Source organism: Argiope bruennichi, chromosome 8, assembly GCF_947563725.1.
Source record: "Argiope bruennichi chromosome 8, qqArgBrue1.1, whole genome shotgun sequence".
NCBI classification, from domain to species: domain Eukaryota; kingdom Metazoa; phylum Arthropoda; class Arachnida; order Araneae; family Araneidae; genus Argiope; species Argiope bruennichi.
Window position 1 is genome coordinate 14,882,954 of NC_079158.1, and position 17,611 is coordinate 14,900,564.

General features: G+C 29.8%; 1 protein-coding gene across 2 annotated transcripts in view; it reads right to left on the minus strand.

Annotated features, from left to right (window-relative positions):
* LOC129980502 (neuroglobin-like) overlaps positions 1-17,611 on the minus strand; it is a 224,005-nt gene that overhangs the window by 131,918 nt on the left and 74,476 nt on the right. The window contains exon 1 of one of the 2 annotated variants that reach the window (XM_056090831.1): positions 3,129-3,601. The exons of the other annotated variant lie outside the window; for it this stretch is intronic. Within the exon in view, the coding sequence (XP_055946806.1) occupies positions 3,129-3,337 (209 nt within the window). The 5' untranslated portion in view covers positions 3,338-3,601. Of the gene's footprint in view, positions 1-3,128; positions 3,602-17,611 lie in introns of those variants that run through there. 2 annotated transcript variants of the gene reach the window in all.

Below are 17,611 nucleotides of genomic sequence, written 5' to 3' on the forward strand. Positions count from 1 at the left end.
CGTTACGATATTTTTGTCATGGCTTAGGCGAAGGCAAAAACTGAAAACTATATTATTTCCTTAAAGCTAGAAAAATATAAAATCTCTGAACTTCTACACAAGCGACTTTATCATAATTTGCATACACACACCGCAGTTAAGATTTCATTATTTTTCGTTTTTACGTTCACCAATTTTATGGGTCATTCATGCAGACAGAAGTCATTTTTGCATAGAAAGAGGAATCAGAAATGCAAATGTTGGGAGTTACAAAGAACTTTCTCACATTAACATATAAAAACAATTCAATGGAATAGAAATTAACAATAAAACAATAATACTGTTGTGTGAATGTTCCTGAATTACTCCAAAAATTTGTTAACGATATTCAGTCAATTTACCATTATTGTATCAGTTCCATTACAAGTAATCTTTAATTATGCAAATACTACTGCTTCTGGATTGTCATGCTCTTGAAATCGTCTCTCTTTAAATCTAGACTGTTCATTGTTTCGAGTACATCTTTGATTTCAATGACAGCGAACTCATTGCAATGGCTCACCTTTCTCAAGTAATAAAGCAAAATTTTATTGTTGTTTTCCATATGCATGGTCTATTCTTAAGGGCTATGAACAACCTTTTGGAACATCCTGCATATTCCCTATCATATGATTATTATTTCTGGTTTGGAGTTATGAAATAATTTTTCTTGAGACACTATACTAACTAATGCCTTCTTAGTTCTTTTGATAAATAATTAAGTACACGTTATTAAATAAAGGCGAGTTGTTTTAATTTACAGATTTTAAAAAAAATTAATTCAATAAAAAAATATAATTATTTATTACGTTTTTTATGCAATAATTTATTTTAACAAATTTATGTTTAATAGTTTATGTTATTTTGTTTGACAATATAATTTTTCATTAATCATAGTAAAAGTTTTTTTAAAAAAACCACTGTTTTCGTAATGGATTTAGTTGATTGAAACTTATTTAATTAAAACTGAAAAAAATTATTATTACAAAAAACTTTTTATAATTTTTCTGCATACTAAAATTCCAACAAGGACAAAATATATACTAAACTGTATATTTCAATTAATGTATGAATTTAAATGAATGTCAGGAATGGTTTTACGAACCTTTTCCAATTTGTTTCATATCCTCTCTTTGGATAACATTTCAAAAATATGTCATTTTACCTCAGAAAAACGCATTTAAAATCATTAAGTAAAAAATAAAATGATAAATCATAATAAACAAACTTGTTATTTAATTTTACTTATAAAATTAAATGCAAATAAAAAGGAACAATATCTTATTACGAAATTTGTTTTAAATTAAAATGTTTTTAAGCATTTTTTATCTTTAGCATTATAATATTTGGTACACACACAAGCTAGTTTTAAGTATTGCAAAATTAAATCTGAACATATACAAACACTGAAGGAAAATCTTTATCGAAATTTTGTGGACGTTTAACATTTTCTATCAGTGTTAATTATAGCTGTAAAAACATTTTGTTTTGGAAATTTCTCCGAACATAGCAATTATATACAAAACAATATGAATGCACTATAAAATTAAATCATTTTTTGTTTACATAAATTACCTAATAAATTAATTGCAGCATAGAAAAACATACTTAATTTTGAGTTGGTTCATATTTTCGTTCCGTTTTTAAGAAAAAAATTTTAAGAAATGATTTTAGCTATACAAATTATTAGTAAGTTTCTTTACATAGTTTCAGCTGATGGATTAGAATTAAATTCAGTAGTATATATTTATTACATATTTTGCAACTATTAATTATTATTTCATTTTATCTCTTTGTATTTAAAGAAAACAAGAAAAACAATTTAGCATACAATTTTCAAAAATAAATAAATTCTTTAAGGATAAATTCTTTAACAGTAGACTTTGAAATTAGTAAAACAATAAGAAGAGCATGAAAATTTATTTTTTTATTATTTCATTACAAAATATACACTTATATTAAACTAAAATTATAAAAAAGTATTGTTCTATAGAATGAATATTGGACCATCTTAGAAGAGTAAATATATAATTAATAATTTTTCTTAAAGCAATATTCTAATTATATATAAATGTCTTTAAATTAGATTAAATGTTCATGAGTCATTTAAAATTAAACATTACAAGAAAACTGAGCATGCATTGTTACGTTTCGAGTTCATTTAGATAGTTAAACGTCAATTTTAGTTTACAAAAAGCAATTCTTATGAAAATTCAGCTCATATATATACATATAAAATATTTTTTTAAATTTATAATTGGTTGATCATAATCATACATAATTTTATTCCGTACGCAATTTCATAGGATAATAAGAAAAATAGAAAATTTTTTTTTATTTTTTTTTAAATATTTTGCAATTGTTAGAAATTATTTAAAAAAAATTATAAATTTTCTTTAAATGATTATTTAAAGATATTTGACGCATTTATATTAAATAAATATGCCTCAATATTCATAATTCTAAATGAATAAATCTCAAAAATTCATAATGAAGTCCACTGACCCCTTAAAATATAAACTCACTTATTAGTATGTAGGCACAAGCTAGAACATGATTAAATAAATCCTGTAGCAGACGAATAATCAAGCGTTGCTTCGCAAAGAAAAGCGCATTTATGCCCGTCTTGACTTTTTTTACTACTAGGTATTTTCGTTAAAGGAATACTTCTTCATATTTTACATATGTTACATTACTTATCAAGCTCGGTTTATTTTCCTTTCGAAGAGGAGGCATATAATGGCGAGTCAAAACCCAGTAATTATTTTGAAACATATACCTTGAAAAGAAAATGGAATACTATTCCACTTTGTGAGGAAAAACTAAAACCAACAATGCAATTTACACAACTACCGCCATCCATCAAAATGTTTTCAATGGACGCTTTTATGAAAAATTTTTTTAATCCCAATTTTCATCTTTAAAAACAAAAATATGATATAATTATTCCAAGCTCGTATTTTTATTTAAAGCTACTTCGATACGATACTTTTCTCAACCTCCATATTTTAATGTAAGCCTTAAATATATATATGGCATATATAGCAAGCAAAACAATTCTATGCCCTTAAAGGGATTTTTATCATCAGTCATTAAACAAAGGTACTTACTTCATAAATGTAATGACACCAACATTGGAAATATTGTCTACTAGCTCCTTCCAAATTCCTAAAATGAGTTCTTTTTGTTTCTGGGTCACTTCAACTGTTTCGATTGGTTCCATCACATGCGAGTTCATGACTTGATTCGACTCTTCAATCACACCGTCACATTTTCCAGAACAATCATCTGTTGCTGATTTCGTATGCTGGCAACCCATTGTTACATGCACGAAGGAATTTCTTGTCTCATGTATATTTAGCGAAAACTTATTCCCACGGTTTATAATTATGAATGCTGCTTTAAAAAGACAAAATAAGCAGTGTCCCAAATCTATAACATTGTAGATCAAACAGTTTACAAACTTAGTTTCTACAGAAGTAAAAGAAAAAAAAATGATTTAAGAATGATTTCAAAATTCTTAGTATGTACGAATTAATAATTTCTATTCAACTGATCAATTTCAGTATCCAAATTTCTACGATTTAATTAATTAGTTTACATCTCTATATATATTTTCATTTTTTTTCAATAATTTCTAACGCTAATCCAGTCAAAAAAAGGAAAGAAATTTCTTTCCAAAAATTAAATTTTTGGAAAATAGAAATTATTTTTTAGAATCTAAAAGTGTAGAGAATAAAAGCTGGTATTATCCTGAAGAGCAATATATCAAAATTTGAAATACGTCAATCAAACAGAGCACAGGAGGCATACCGGTCTTACAGCGCGAGCATATTTCCTGGCACACCTGACTAAGGAATGTTTTCTTATTGGAATGCAACAGCCTTTTGTCTGCGGGATAGAACAGAGTTGGCCGCGAGACGGCGCTCAAAACACCTGCCGACTGGCAAAAGACTCGGGAAGTTCTAAATCGTTTGAAAAGCGAGGGGAAACTCTCTTGATGAACTATTTTCTAAAAATAACAGGACAATTCGGTTGAATCTAGAATAAATAAAAATGCTCACAGAGTATTGGAAAAGTAGCCTCGAAATAAAGATTCATACATGACTATGCACATTTAATATTTGTCTCAATTTAGTCATTTGTGTGAAAATTGGGATATGGGGAAAGAAAAAGATTATTGAGAATTTAAATTATTTTCAAGATTTTAAGAAAATGAAATATTTTAAGGCTTACTAAGGCTACTTTAAATTTTTTTTATAAATATTTTAAACAATATATTGTTTTTTAAAAGACTTTCTTGCCTTAATTTTCAAAAAATGATAACAGAAATTATATTTTTTAACTGTGGGATATTAATTCCGTTAATTTTTTGTAATCCTATTTCTTTTAAAATAAACAGTAAATTATAGCTAACACATATTGGGTTTTGAGTCAGTTTATTGATAAAGCTGATTTTTTTCCCACAAAATTTTAATAGAAGAGGAAAACGAATCATTTTCATGACTACATTTTATTCATTTATTTGAATACACGGTGCATGAAATTATTTTGTCTGCTTCCACCGGGAGATTTAAAAATATGAAAAGATTGCAGAACAAAAATATTACATGTTTATTTCGTCTTACTGAACAGAAAAAATCAATCACATAATATTGGGTTTCTCTCATTTGGAGATTTGATATTATATTTATAATAGATTATAAATTTAATTCTGCAGGCGTCCTGGCATAGGGGTAGCGCGTCTTCCCCGTGATCTGGGCGTCTCGGGTTCGAGTCCCGGTTTGGGCATGGTTGTTCTTCTGTTGTTCTATCTGTGAGATGTGTGAATGTGCCCTCCTGTAAAAAGGGGTTGTGCAAGCGAATGAATGATGCGTGAGTGGCAAAGTCGTACTCTTGGCCCTAGTTGGTGCTGCTATAAAAAATAAGAGACGTTCCCCCTCAGGCTTAAATCGCTGTCTTCGTAACAGCGGGCTTGTCAGTGGCAAGTGCCATAAGAAACAAACAAACAAATTTAATTCTTATTGGGATTTTATTTCATGAGAAAAAAATAATGACTTTCTAATGTTGATTCTTCTACATAAGCTCTTGAAGCCGTATGAATAATTTTTTGTTAAGATGTAACAGAACAAACCAAAGTTTCCTTATGAAAAATATTAGCATAACAACGCAGGCCATGTTGAAATACTTCTTGTTTAGCTCTTCTCTTATTTTTATGCATAAAATAAAGAGTTACACTTCATTAATAAATATAAAAACAGTAATCGAAGTTGCAATAATACTGTAATTGCAATTATAGTGTAATACATTACATACATATATGAAAGGAGATTAAATGTCTAACGTTTAATGATGGTTCATTAGGATGGTAAATCAAAAATTATATACAAATTAGATTTAATTCCTCACACACTTCTATCTATGCTCATTATATTCTTATATTCTTGAGATAGTGCTATGGAAGAATAATAAAATAACTCCATTTTTCTTCTTTCTATAGCAAATAGATCATATTCGCGTTATTAGATGTTTGCATCATCTAAGAACAATGTGCCTTAAATCGAGTGAAATAATTCCTCTGATCGTTGGTTGTGAAAGGTTCGGAAATTCATCGTAGACAGTTATGGCCATATGGGGGAAGAGAACCGTTTCTTGAGCTTACTGAATGTTGTCATCTGTAGTGAAGGTTGAGAATTTTCCAGCAATCGTTTGTGATAAGATTAAGCTATTTTTTTAAATTTTATTAATGAATAAGTTTTGTTTTAATGGTGGTGCGTGTGTTTCTTAATTTTCTGGTCATTACATTTAGAGTTCAATTTCAAAAAAAAAAAAAAAAAATAATGAAGGAAATTTCTCTATTTTAAAGCTTTTCAATCTTAAGTACTGTTATTATTTCCTATAACATTAATGAATAATTAAAAATATTCTTTCACTTAGTTTTGATTTTTTCTATAGGGGATTGAATTTATTTCATTGAATCAATACACAAAAATTCCTTTAGATAGTTCACTAATCATGACACATATATCGCAGTAACACAAAATTCCAATGCTGAATAAATTTTCTTAAGCGGGTAAGCATGTTTATGGACATGTTACGACTTGGCAAACAAAGGCTGATGGTAATTTTCTAATCAGTTCCTTTCAGTTGCCACCGTCCTGGCATAGGGGTAGTGTGTCTTCCCCGTGATCTGGGCGTTCCCGGGTTCGAATCCCGGTTCGGGCATGGTTGTTCTTCATCTGTGTTCTATCTGTGAGGTGTGTGAATGTGCCCACCTGTAAAAAGGAGTTGTGCAAGCGAATGTGTGCGAGTTTCATGAGCTAGAAGTCAGACTTCTGCCCTCGGGAGCTCAGGGGCTTTACCCTCAGAAGCTACTGCAACCCCTTTCCGTGGTAACGCGGACACGACATCATCAGTTCCTTTCAGTTTGTATTTCGTATATCACATGATTCGACAAAAAGTTAAGAAAGTGTATAGAAAAATGAAAGGAACAATGTAAGGCTTCTATAATACAATGTCAGCTAAATATCTGACAAAATTTCAATTTTAAAATGCTTTTCAAAGGAAGACATTGAAAGTAAGTCACATATAAAATATTTAATTCAAACATTTCGCATACAGAAATACCTAGAACCAGTGGAACTCAAAAGAAGAATTTCGGGTGAGAAAGGGTTACTTTTTAAAAAAACATAACTGCAAAAACAATACAAAAAGAACAAAATATGCATGTTTTACATTGAAGTTATCTTTTTATATCGATGAAACCGATATTTATTTTACTAAGTGAAATTCATTGAATGAAATATTTTACATTAGCCGATAAAGTAATTAAGTAGTATGATTTAATTGTCTTGCTTACTATTTTATTATTTTGTTTGATTTCAAAATGCATTTTTTTTTTTTTTTTTTTTTTTTGCTTAATTTTTCCAAGCTCTTTCTTGATGGTAAATCAACAAATTATTTCAAAAGAAAGGGAAATTTTCTTTCAACCAAGGAATTATTTCACATAATTCAATGCTTTTTCACCTTTCAAAAAAAAAAAATTCAAGATATCAGGGAAACAATAACTGTCAATTACAAAACATTTTACAATTTTTTTAGACGACTTTACCAAAGAACAGAAAACTGAAGAACGAAAACTATAAGAGGACTTGCTTTTCTTTATATCAAAGACTTCACGAAAAAAAAAAAAAATCTTCTGAAAACGAAAAAGTTTAAACTCTTCCCCGGTATTTCAATGACAAAAGAAAATAAGCAAAGAAAAAAAGTGCATATCAAAGCCTTAAAAAAATTCTCATTAATGGGTGATGAGAGAATGCATAATATGCGTTCCTTTCCTTCTTTTCAACTAGAAAGCCATGGGCCCTTGCGAAAAAAGAAGTTTTTCACCCAAGGATATTCCATAATTAAATTGTAACCCGAAACAACCCTTGTTGAATGCAGCGCACCTTACAGGAAAAGAATGGAGAAGAAAAACTGCGCGAATAAAACTGAGTTGTGCGAAAACATTATGTTGGTTTAAGTGGATTTTTTTTTTGCTGATAGTGAAAAAAGTTAGAGAAATGAATAAAGAACTTTCATTTTTTTTTTCATTCTCAGATTGATATAAATCAGAAGCATTCCACACCTCGCTTCAATTAAAAGTACTTTAAAAGAAAACCCAAATTTTCTGATTCATTCCGTTTTTTCTCTATCAGTAATAAGTTGACGATTTTTAAAACGCAATAAAAAATAAAGATCTTTCAAACTAATGAACTTTTATTCGAATATATATCTATTCAGTTATCAAATGGATAAAAAATTATTATATGAGAAAAGGCTTTTAAATTTAACCAATTTACAATCTTATTATTTTCAAAAATTCCTAAAAACCAAAGTTTTAACTAAGACTGTTTTTGCTCTTAAAACATTGCAATATAGAATACACAAAAAAACATTGCAGTAAAGAAAACATCGAGCAGAATACACACAAAAAAATTTTACATTTTATTAAAACTTAATACAACTAATTTATCTGCTTTCTCAAAATAATTATTTTCAAATCACTTAAGTTTCATCTTTACAGTACATAAAATTGCCCAGTTTCTTTTTTCTTAATAATTAGAAAAAGGCATTTCAGTTGAAAAAGGATTTGAATGACGAAGGATTCAATTTGATATCGTTCGAGACAATAATGCATTATAAAAAATTTTGCTTATAGTTTAAGAAATATTCGAGGGGTGATCCAAAAAAAAAAGTTTACAAGCAGCAGTATTTGGAAAGTAGAAATTGTGGTTGGAATTATTGTTACCCAGAGTTTAGACAGATGACGCTAGTTGCCTTAGGCCGGTCGTTCGAGTAGATAATGTTAGTACCGAGACCTGAAACAGCGACAGTAATGGCAAGATGTCTAGAGAAGTGGGCTCGCACAGAGGTGCAAGTCGCGATATGATTTGTATGGGTCAAGAATGTGTCCCCATCGGAAATTCACAGACAAATCGTTGAAGTGTGCTGGATGTGAAGCAATGAGGAGACAACAGGTGACGAAATGCTGCGTTCTTTTGAAGCGGACAGAAAGATTGCTGGAAACGTTCAGGTGGGAGGTCTGCAGCCATCCCTATTTCCTTTTCTCGGTATTGATAAAAAACTTATCCGAAACAAGGTTCAGATCACACGGTGATGTTTAAAAAGGTGCCGAGAACTACTCAATAGCCAGAGACCTGTTAAATACAAGACGGGTAAAATAAATTGGTCCAGCGGTGTGATAAATGCCTCAACAGGTTTGGTGATTATATAGAGAAGTGACCGCCACATATGTATCTTAATTACCTGTGTCTATTGTTAATAAAGAATTTTTCATTTGCCTTGTAATTTTTTTTTAATCACCCCTCGTATATCTAGTTTCTGAAAAAAGAATAATCTGTATTTCTATCCACTCTTTAAATATTGGGGTTCAACTGATAAATAATTTGAAATTTTCCTTTTTTTTTTTTTTTTTTTTTTGCATTATGAAACATTAAAAAAAAATGCAGAATATTTCTGAGTGAAAAATTTGCTTATTATCTAGTTCTTGAACTATAGAACATATTGAGAAATTATTATACCAAATTTTAACAAAAAGTATCGTTACGAATCTGTGATGCTGCTTCCCAGCATAGTTGGTTCCATCATCAGAAAGACCGTTTTACAGTCGTCTGTGTTGGACGGAGTCCGGGTGTCGCGTCGGAGGTCCCAAAGCTTAGCGACAAACTTGGAGACCATTTGGTGACTATGGCGTCAAAATAGATTATACCCGAAACATTGAGAATTTTCCCGATCCGTCCATTAGGAACCGAGATACGCTTCGAACGTTCCTGATTGGTTGAGAGGCTTCTAGCCCCGCCTCCTGAGACCTATAAAAGGAGGCAGTCTGCAGCTGCCGGAGTAGGCGGAGAGTAGTCGGAATCGACGGTAAAGAACTGGTCTTCCAGAGATTAGCGGAGCAGCGACGGAGTCAAGCTAGTGCTGAACTTAGCTGTCTGCAGTGGAGTCTTGTGTGCTGCTGTGTCACGTCTCGGCTGAAGATAATTGTCTTCTATGTTGTATATAGTTGTCCTCTTGTGTTGTCCTGTGTGTCTTCGTGTAAATAAACGTCGTTTTTTTTCTACTGCCGCCTGCTGATTGAGCGTTCTCTATACCATATAACTTCCACTATCCAAACGAACCCGAAAATTTCGTAACAGTATGTATTTGATTTTAATTTTTAGTAACAAAAACCTCATAATATCAAAGATTAGAATTTGAGAAAATAGCTTTTAAAGATATAAATTACCATTAAACATATACGAATGCAAATATAAAAATCAGTGTCACTCCCCAAAACAATGAATTGAAAACAAAATTCAAACGGTTTTATGAAGAAAATAGTTCACACATTAAGAATATTTAATAAAAGGTCATTCATATTTTCTCAAATAGTGGATTTTTCGACGTAGTTATTCACCTTATATGACATCAAAATTAAATATATTTGAAAAGTGACTTCTCAGTTTCCAGAAAAATTGCCTTGTTTCGGTGAGAAATATTAGTTTGGTTTAGTTAGTTATATTAACATCCTATTTTAAAGCAACACTAGATCTACTTCGGGACGGACCTCGCAACGCAATGGCACCAGGCCACCGCAGCCCTTCGTTACGCAAGAAGAGCAATTGTCATCGAGAAATGGAATTGTTTGCCTGATCTGAATTTTCTGTGATTTGCGAGCCAATTTCTGGCCTGACGTACCAGGAGACCTCTTGACAAAGAAATCTGTATGAGGTGCACATTTCTAATTCTTTTGAATTGCTTCCCTTTCCAATTTTAATTCAATCATACACCGTCCTTTAAAATGTCTTTCCGTATTAGCAATAAAAATTTACATGAGATTCAACAGACCGAAAGACAAGACTCTAATGGAAAATGAATTTCTAAATATTTGGCATCGTAATACATGCTATTTGTTGGCAGTGAAAAAATTAAAGTAACTATTAAACGTTACATTTCTGCCATGCGCAAGGTAAACGTGCATACTTCAGTTATATAATACAATTACGATGAATAAATATCTAGATTATCGCTTTATGATCTTAGTTCTACAATATATTCTTATTATTCTTTGATAATGTATGAGTACAATTAAAACAATCAATCACTAAATAGAATAGAAATTACATTTAAATTTCAAAACCGCGATTTTAAAGCATAAAATTTTAATAGATAATATCTGTTCTTTCATGGAAGTTCAAATATTAATAATATTACTAATTTCTACTTTTCTGATATCTGTATTTTTTTTTTTAAATATTCAATGTTATTGTATCGATACAATAATAAAATTTTCTGCGGTGCATAATTCGAATAGCATAACAAATAAAACTATTCACACAAATGATAGAAAAATATCTTTAACATTTATATTTTTCCAAATGTATATTTAAGTAAGCAAATAGCCTGTATAAATAAGATAAAATGTACAAAAATATCTTTTATAAAATTCAGTGCATTTGAAATACTCTTGAATTTTAACAGTAATGTTTCTTATAAATCTGCTTCCAAATACTGGTATTCTACATTTTTTGCAAAATTCTCCGAAACCCCTTTCAGGAAAATGAAATAAAAATCTTTCTTTGCATTTGCAGGAATGACAGAAATAGTTTATAAAGTCGAACGCCTGTCGTACGTGGCCCGGATAAAAATTGGACTTTATCTCTTCGGAAAACATGCAGTCGCACGCTTGGTACGATGCTATTTTGGTAAAACATAATTCGCTTTCCAAGAAATTTTAAATTTCCTTTCCTTTATCTGAAAATCAATCCATTCTTTTTAGCATAAAAGCTTTTATAAGAAAAACTAGACTGAAAGTTGCTTCACTTTATAAGAGATGAATTACTTCGAAATGAAACTTGACTTTTTTTAAAGTAGTACCTAAAACATAAGTTTGCATTTCAAAAAACAAAAAAAAAATTGGCAAATTGTATTGCATCTTTGTGCATGAGCACTTGAGCAGAAGTAAGAACCGAAGAAGTAACTTTGGAATAACGGACAAAATCATGTGCTTATCATTCGATGATAAATTTAAAATATTCCTATTTCAAAAATTCTAAAAAATACATAGACAGTCTTAAAAAAGATGAAACTTACTGGATTGCATTTCTAAACGTAAAGTAACAAATAAAATACAAATTAAGCATAATAAGGGCTGTGTATAGTGACCAAAACAAACTATAAAAAAGAAACGCGCGAATTTTTTTGCAGAACGAGTGACAACGAATCACAGTGTCATCAGACGCAGGATTGGTTAGCATCGGTGTATACTGAGCGCTTGTTTGAAGAAAACATTTATAGCTATTGAGAAGAAGTTTTGGCTAGATAGCGTTGTCACACACGACTAAGAGATTTGAGCAAGTGCTTGTGGAACCTGGATCAACCAGAATTTGTTTCTGATCAAGATTATGAGGCTAGAAATGAATAGAAAAGACATCGATAAGCTGGAAGAAAGCAGGCAGAACTACATAGATCTGCCTTCTCGGAGAAGTTTAAGACGTCAATATAGCCAAACTATTTTAAAGCAACACTAGGGCTATGTTGGTACAAACCTCGTAATTTTGAATAACGGTCAGATGACAGAGACGATACCTGAACTGACACCCCCTTCTTCCACACCATACCAGCGGGGTGACGTTTGATCCCGACGGATTTAACATGCACCAGATCCTCTTACACGACGGGATTTCGGTGGAATCGGATCTTGAACCTGAAAACCTCCGGTTCCGAAGTTATTAGGTTATTAAAACTTTATAAAATTAAAATGGAAAAAAATAAAAAAAATAAAATAATAAACAATCCTTTAAAACAATGTCTTTTAAAATTATCAATGAAAATTGGTTTAAATTTGTCAAAAATGCATTTATATTTAGGAAAAGAAAAAAAAATCTTATTTCATGAAGAAAATAATTAAAAATTTTAAAGTAACTCTTATTTCATGAAGAAAATAACTAAATTTTTTTTTAAAATGTAGTTAGTAACTTTAGAAGAAAAACATCGACTACTCACTCCGTTTGTAAAAAGTCACAAAAATTTCATAAATTTTGTGAGTTTAAAAATTATAAACTGAACTGATGTCATCACAGGTAAACTAAAAAATGATGCAAAAATAAATAAAATTCGATATTTATATTTATTCTACATGACAGAAATCGAAAAGGAATTTATTATCGAGTTACAGAAAATGTTACCACATCAATCTTAGAGCAGTAGTTGGAGATACTTTAAACTTTTAGTAGTGTCATATTCGTTTCAATCTATAGTGACAAGGAGAAATGACTAACATTTGCATAATATTAATTATTCTAAAGAAAAAGGGACCAAATTGTCATGATATATATTACAGAAATAAGATGCATCCTTTATTTAAACGCCAACATGGGCATTAAAAATTGCCTGAGTAATGGGAATTAAAAACTTTTTAAAGAATTCTTCTGCATTTTTTTAAAGCAAACTGTCAATTGCGAGTTCCCACCCACATTCATATTACAATATTCTATTTTGAAGAAATTACTTTAATTCTCCAGATATTCATAATTTTGATTAACAGCTCAATATATTCCAGCACATTTGGTTACCAGAATTGCAGCACATGCATTGCTTTGATTCCATAATTTTTTATGCACGATGCTGCGCTCATTTATGTTGGAAAAAGCGAGAAGTAATTCTTGCCTGAACAGTTTATTAATGATGAACATTTTTTCTCGCAATTCCAACTGTCGGACCAGCATATTCTTTTGATGAATTCCATGCATTTTCTATTCATGGGAACATGTACCACAATGTATATTCATAATGGTCATATATGCAATGTATATGCATAATACAATTCATATGCATAATGCAATGTATATGCATAATACAATTCATATGCATAATGCAATGTATATGCATAATGCAATTTATATGCATAATTCCTTATACTAGAAGATGCGAGCGAAATGCATTGAATAAATAATTTACCAATGCTAAGTAACTTTGTTAGTGGTTCCTATGGCCAAACCAACATGTTCTGTTTAAGGATATCATGCGATATCTGTTTGAAAGGATATTCGAAGAATATGGTATATCTAGGTTAATAAAATACTAAGATAAGTAAAACGCAATATCACATTACAAGTGAAAAAATATCCTTCTGTTCTTAGAAGGTCAGTAAATGAGCATACTATTTACTTTTTATTAATATATAATAGAATATTTAGATAATTTTAAAAATATTTGTAGATTTTTTAAAAAGATTTAGTAGTATTTTTAGGGAATACTTTCCTCAACATTTTCTTTTCTTTCTATGCCTATCAAACTTATAGTCACTAACTAATAATCGTATTTAATTCAGGTTCCGTCCATCAAATAGTATCCATTAAATAATGATAAGTGAAATATTTTGAAATAATTAAGCAATTATATGTATGTGTAAGTTGCAAATTTTTTATTCAAATAGAAAATGCAATAAAATATTTTTTAGTGGTCGAATTAAATTTTTTTTTAAATATACCAGTTACATATTCTGATATTTATTGTATTATATTTTAATTATATCAAACAAACTCATTTAAAACACTCCAAACGTAATGTTTTCATGGAAACATGGAGAAAGTAGGTTTTTAATTTTAATATTTAAATGTCCAGTTCACATAGACTCATATATTACCTTCGATAATAAATAGATCAGGAACGTAGCATGAAGAAAAAAAGTATGTGACATTTAATTAATATATATAATTGCCTGTCACCATATGTAATGCTGGTTGGAGTCATAAGCACACCTTGCAGATTTTGTTTGGATCATTATTGAAGGAGCAAATCCCAATTTTTGTTTTGACATAAAGAAAGTTGGATAGATTTTTTAAGTACATAAATTGACTGAATTTTCTGTGCGAATATAGGTAGAATTGAATAAAAATTATGGAATCGTAAACATTCCATTGTCTTTTTATTTTTTGCGCACTATTTTTATGCAATTGTCACTGAGCTGAATTCTACAATTTTTATCATTTCTTACTCATGTTGGCCCATAATATTCCCATTTCTATTTGAAGGTTATTGCTAGTATTTTCAACATTCTTTTCTTTCGCATTTAAAAATGCATCCTTTTCTGTTAACAGATTACTAATTATTTCAACTCGATTTTAATTGTCCCTGAATATCCTCTTTAGAGAACTTTTCACTGGAAAAGTTAGATTAAAGATTAGAAAGAGAGAACAATGAACGGTAGAAGGCAAGACAAAGATAAATGGCATTTAATCATATCGGAGATATTAACAGCTTGTCTAATCGGGTAACGTTCTAATGCTATAATAAAAGCATAAAAAGAAATTTTTAAACCTATGAAAAGAGCATGAATCTTTACGCTATTTTTTTCACGACTTTAACGACTTTTAGAAACTTACACGAGAGCGAAAACTATCAATAATTTAAATTACATTGTTTTCGTTTCTTTCATTTTATCAATCCACAATAGGCACATGAAAATTCAAAATGTGATTTACTTTCCCTTTCATCATAAATGTACACATTAATTCAAAATTCAATTCAGAATAATACTGCAATGATAAATCTTCTGAACAACTTCTGATTCTATTTAATACCTAAATCGTGAACTATGTAAATTATCAAAAAGAAAAGGTTGCTATGAATAGAATAAGTATTTAAAATTTCAAAAATATATACACTATTTGAGGTTTTAAAAATTGTTTCTTTCTAAAAACCAATTAGTTTCAATACCAAATACCTGAAAGCAAGAATACGAGTAGGTAACCATATAATACAATCACGAGCACATAACCTTTGAAACCTAAGACTTTTTTATCTTATCCTCCAAAACAACCCATGAAAGAAAACATTTTAATAAAATAAGCTTTATGGAAACCTTCAATTTTCAGATGTTTACAAACTACAAAATCTTTCAATTACTTTTTCGCGTTACTTTCATTTGGAAAAGGGGAGGCAAACTACCCCGAAATATTCTGTTTGTTTGAATTCGCTAAATTTCTTTCTATTAGATAAATCTACGAAATCTCGCGATATGAAAAGCAACGCTGTATGGAAAGTTAAAACATCCAAATTACATTTTCGCTATGGAATAGATAAAATAACATTTGTTTTTCACCTTTTACGATATAAGAAATAACAATACCAAATAAACTACAAAATATTTATTATTTGCACTCAAGCGTTTTGTTTAAGTTATTTCAGTTAAACAGATATGCTTGTTCTCAAATTTAATCTACAAATAAATATATTAGGTTATGAATTTTTTTTATTCTTTTTGTTTGCAATAAAGTTTAAATTTCAGTGAAGTATTTAGAATTTCAATTATAATAATTTATCTATACATTTTATAAGGTTTGGATGTTTATGGAGTTTTCATAAATATAGTTAAAACATAAGACAACTAATAACAAGAAAAATGAACAATAGCAATTAAAATGCCTAGGTCAATAATGCTGCTTTAAAACTCTTTTTTTCAATCGTAATTTCCAATTAGTACATCTACGGTCTAAACTGATCGATTAGTTGGAAAAAACTCCCCATAAATTTCGAAGGATAAAAGTTGTAAAATATCAAAAATAGGCGAAAATAAAAATAAAACAAATATGTTTCAATGTCGTCAATTCTATGAGTTTCAACTTGAGAAACAATGTAAGAATCCAATACATTTGAAATATTTCAAAAAACGCACTGATAGACTTTGTTAACCATTAACCCCTTCGGATACAAAGACGATTTGACTCGAGCATCGAATTACTGAATTTTTAATTTTTAACCTGAATGATAACAGTATTAACCTGATGATAACCAGATTTAACCTGAATGATAACAGTATTAACCTGATGATAACCAGATTTAACCTGAATGATAACAGTATTAACCTGATGATAACCAGATTTAACCTGAATGATAACAGTATTAACCTGATGATAACCAGATTTAACCTGAATGATAACAGTATTAAGCAATTTAAATTTCAAAAATCAAAAGCGCTTCCAACATTCCAAATATCCTTATAATATTACAGGAATTAAAATAATAAAGGTTTCAATATTATGTATCGTCTAATTAGGAAATAAAGCGAATTCGTAAATTAAGGGGCTAAGTAAAACGGTAAAATAGCTCAATTATATTAATACATTGATTAAAAAAAATACGACGGCTATTTTGGGACGGATCTCATGATTTTGAATCGCAGTCAGATGACAAAGAGGACACCAAAGTGGCAATCCTTCTCCAAGCTCCTGCCCCACGTCTGTGAGGGGTTGTTTAATCCTGCAGATTTAAGGTGTACCAGACCTACTTATACAGCGGTTCTTCAATAAAATTGGGTCCCGAAAGAACAATCATCAGGTATAGCCAACGAAGATAGGAACTATCAGGCCTTACCAACAAGCCAATGCGGTTCTAGCCTGGCAAGTTATTGTAATGATGCTATGATAACACTTGTGGCCATTGTCATCTAATCGCTATTGTTGCTATGAGAAGAATACATAACAAAATGTATCTTATGATATATACATTGCATAATCAAAATGAAGAATCTTGATATAAATATACTTAGTTGTAAAGGGGAGGGGGTATAAATACAACCTAAGGTAATTATTTCGGCTCTGAGTAGTTCCCAAATTGGCCTGGAGCTTATTTTTCACATTTCGACTTTCCTTTGACATTTATTTTTCTTTTTCATTTTCCTATTAGTACAAAAGTCTAGAATAATATTACAATAACTTCATTATGATATGAGGTATTAAGAATGTCAAACAACATCGTCAATATATCATAATATGTTTGATCAATAGGATTTCTAGTAATTTTTGCAAATTCTTATGCTTATCTTTCGATCTCCTTTTTTCGAAAATTACTTTTCTCCCAAATCTGCTATTTGGAATTTTCAGCTCTTACTACTTCCAAGTTTCTAATTACAATTGCGTTCAAAATTTGAACCTATTTGTAAGTTCAGAAACTCTCACATTTTAATAAATCTATACAAAGCTATTTATTGCTTTAGAATGGTTGCTTTGAGGAAAGTCAAGATATAAAAATTCAGTGATTTCTGTTG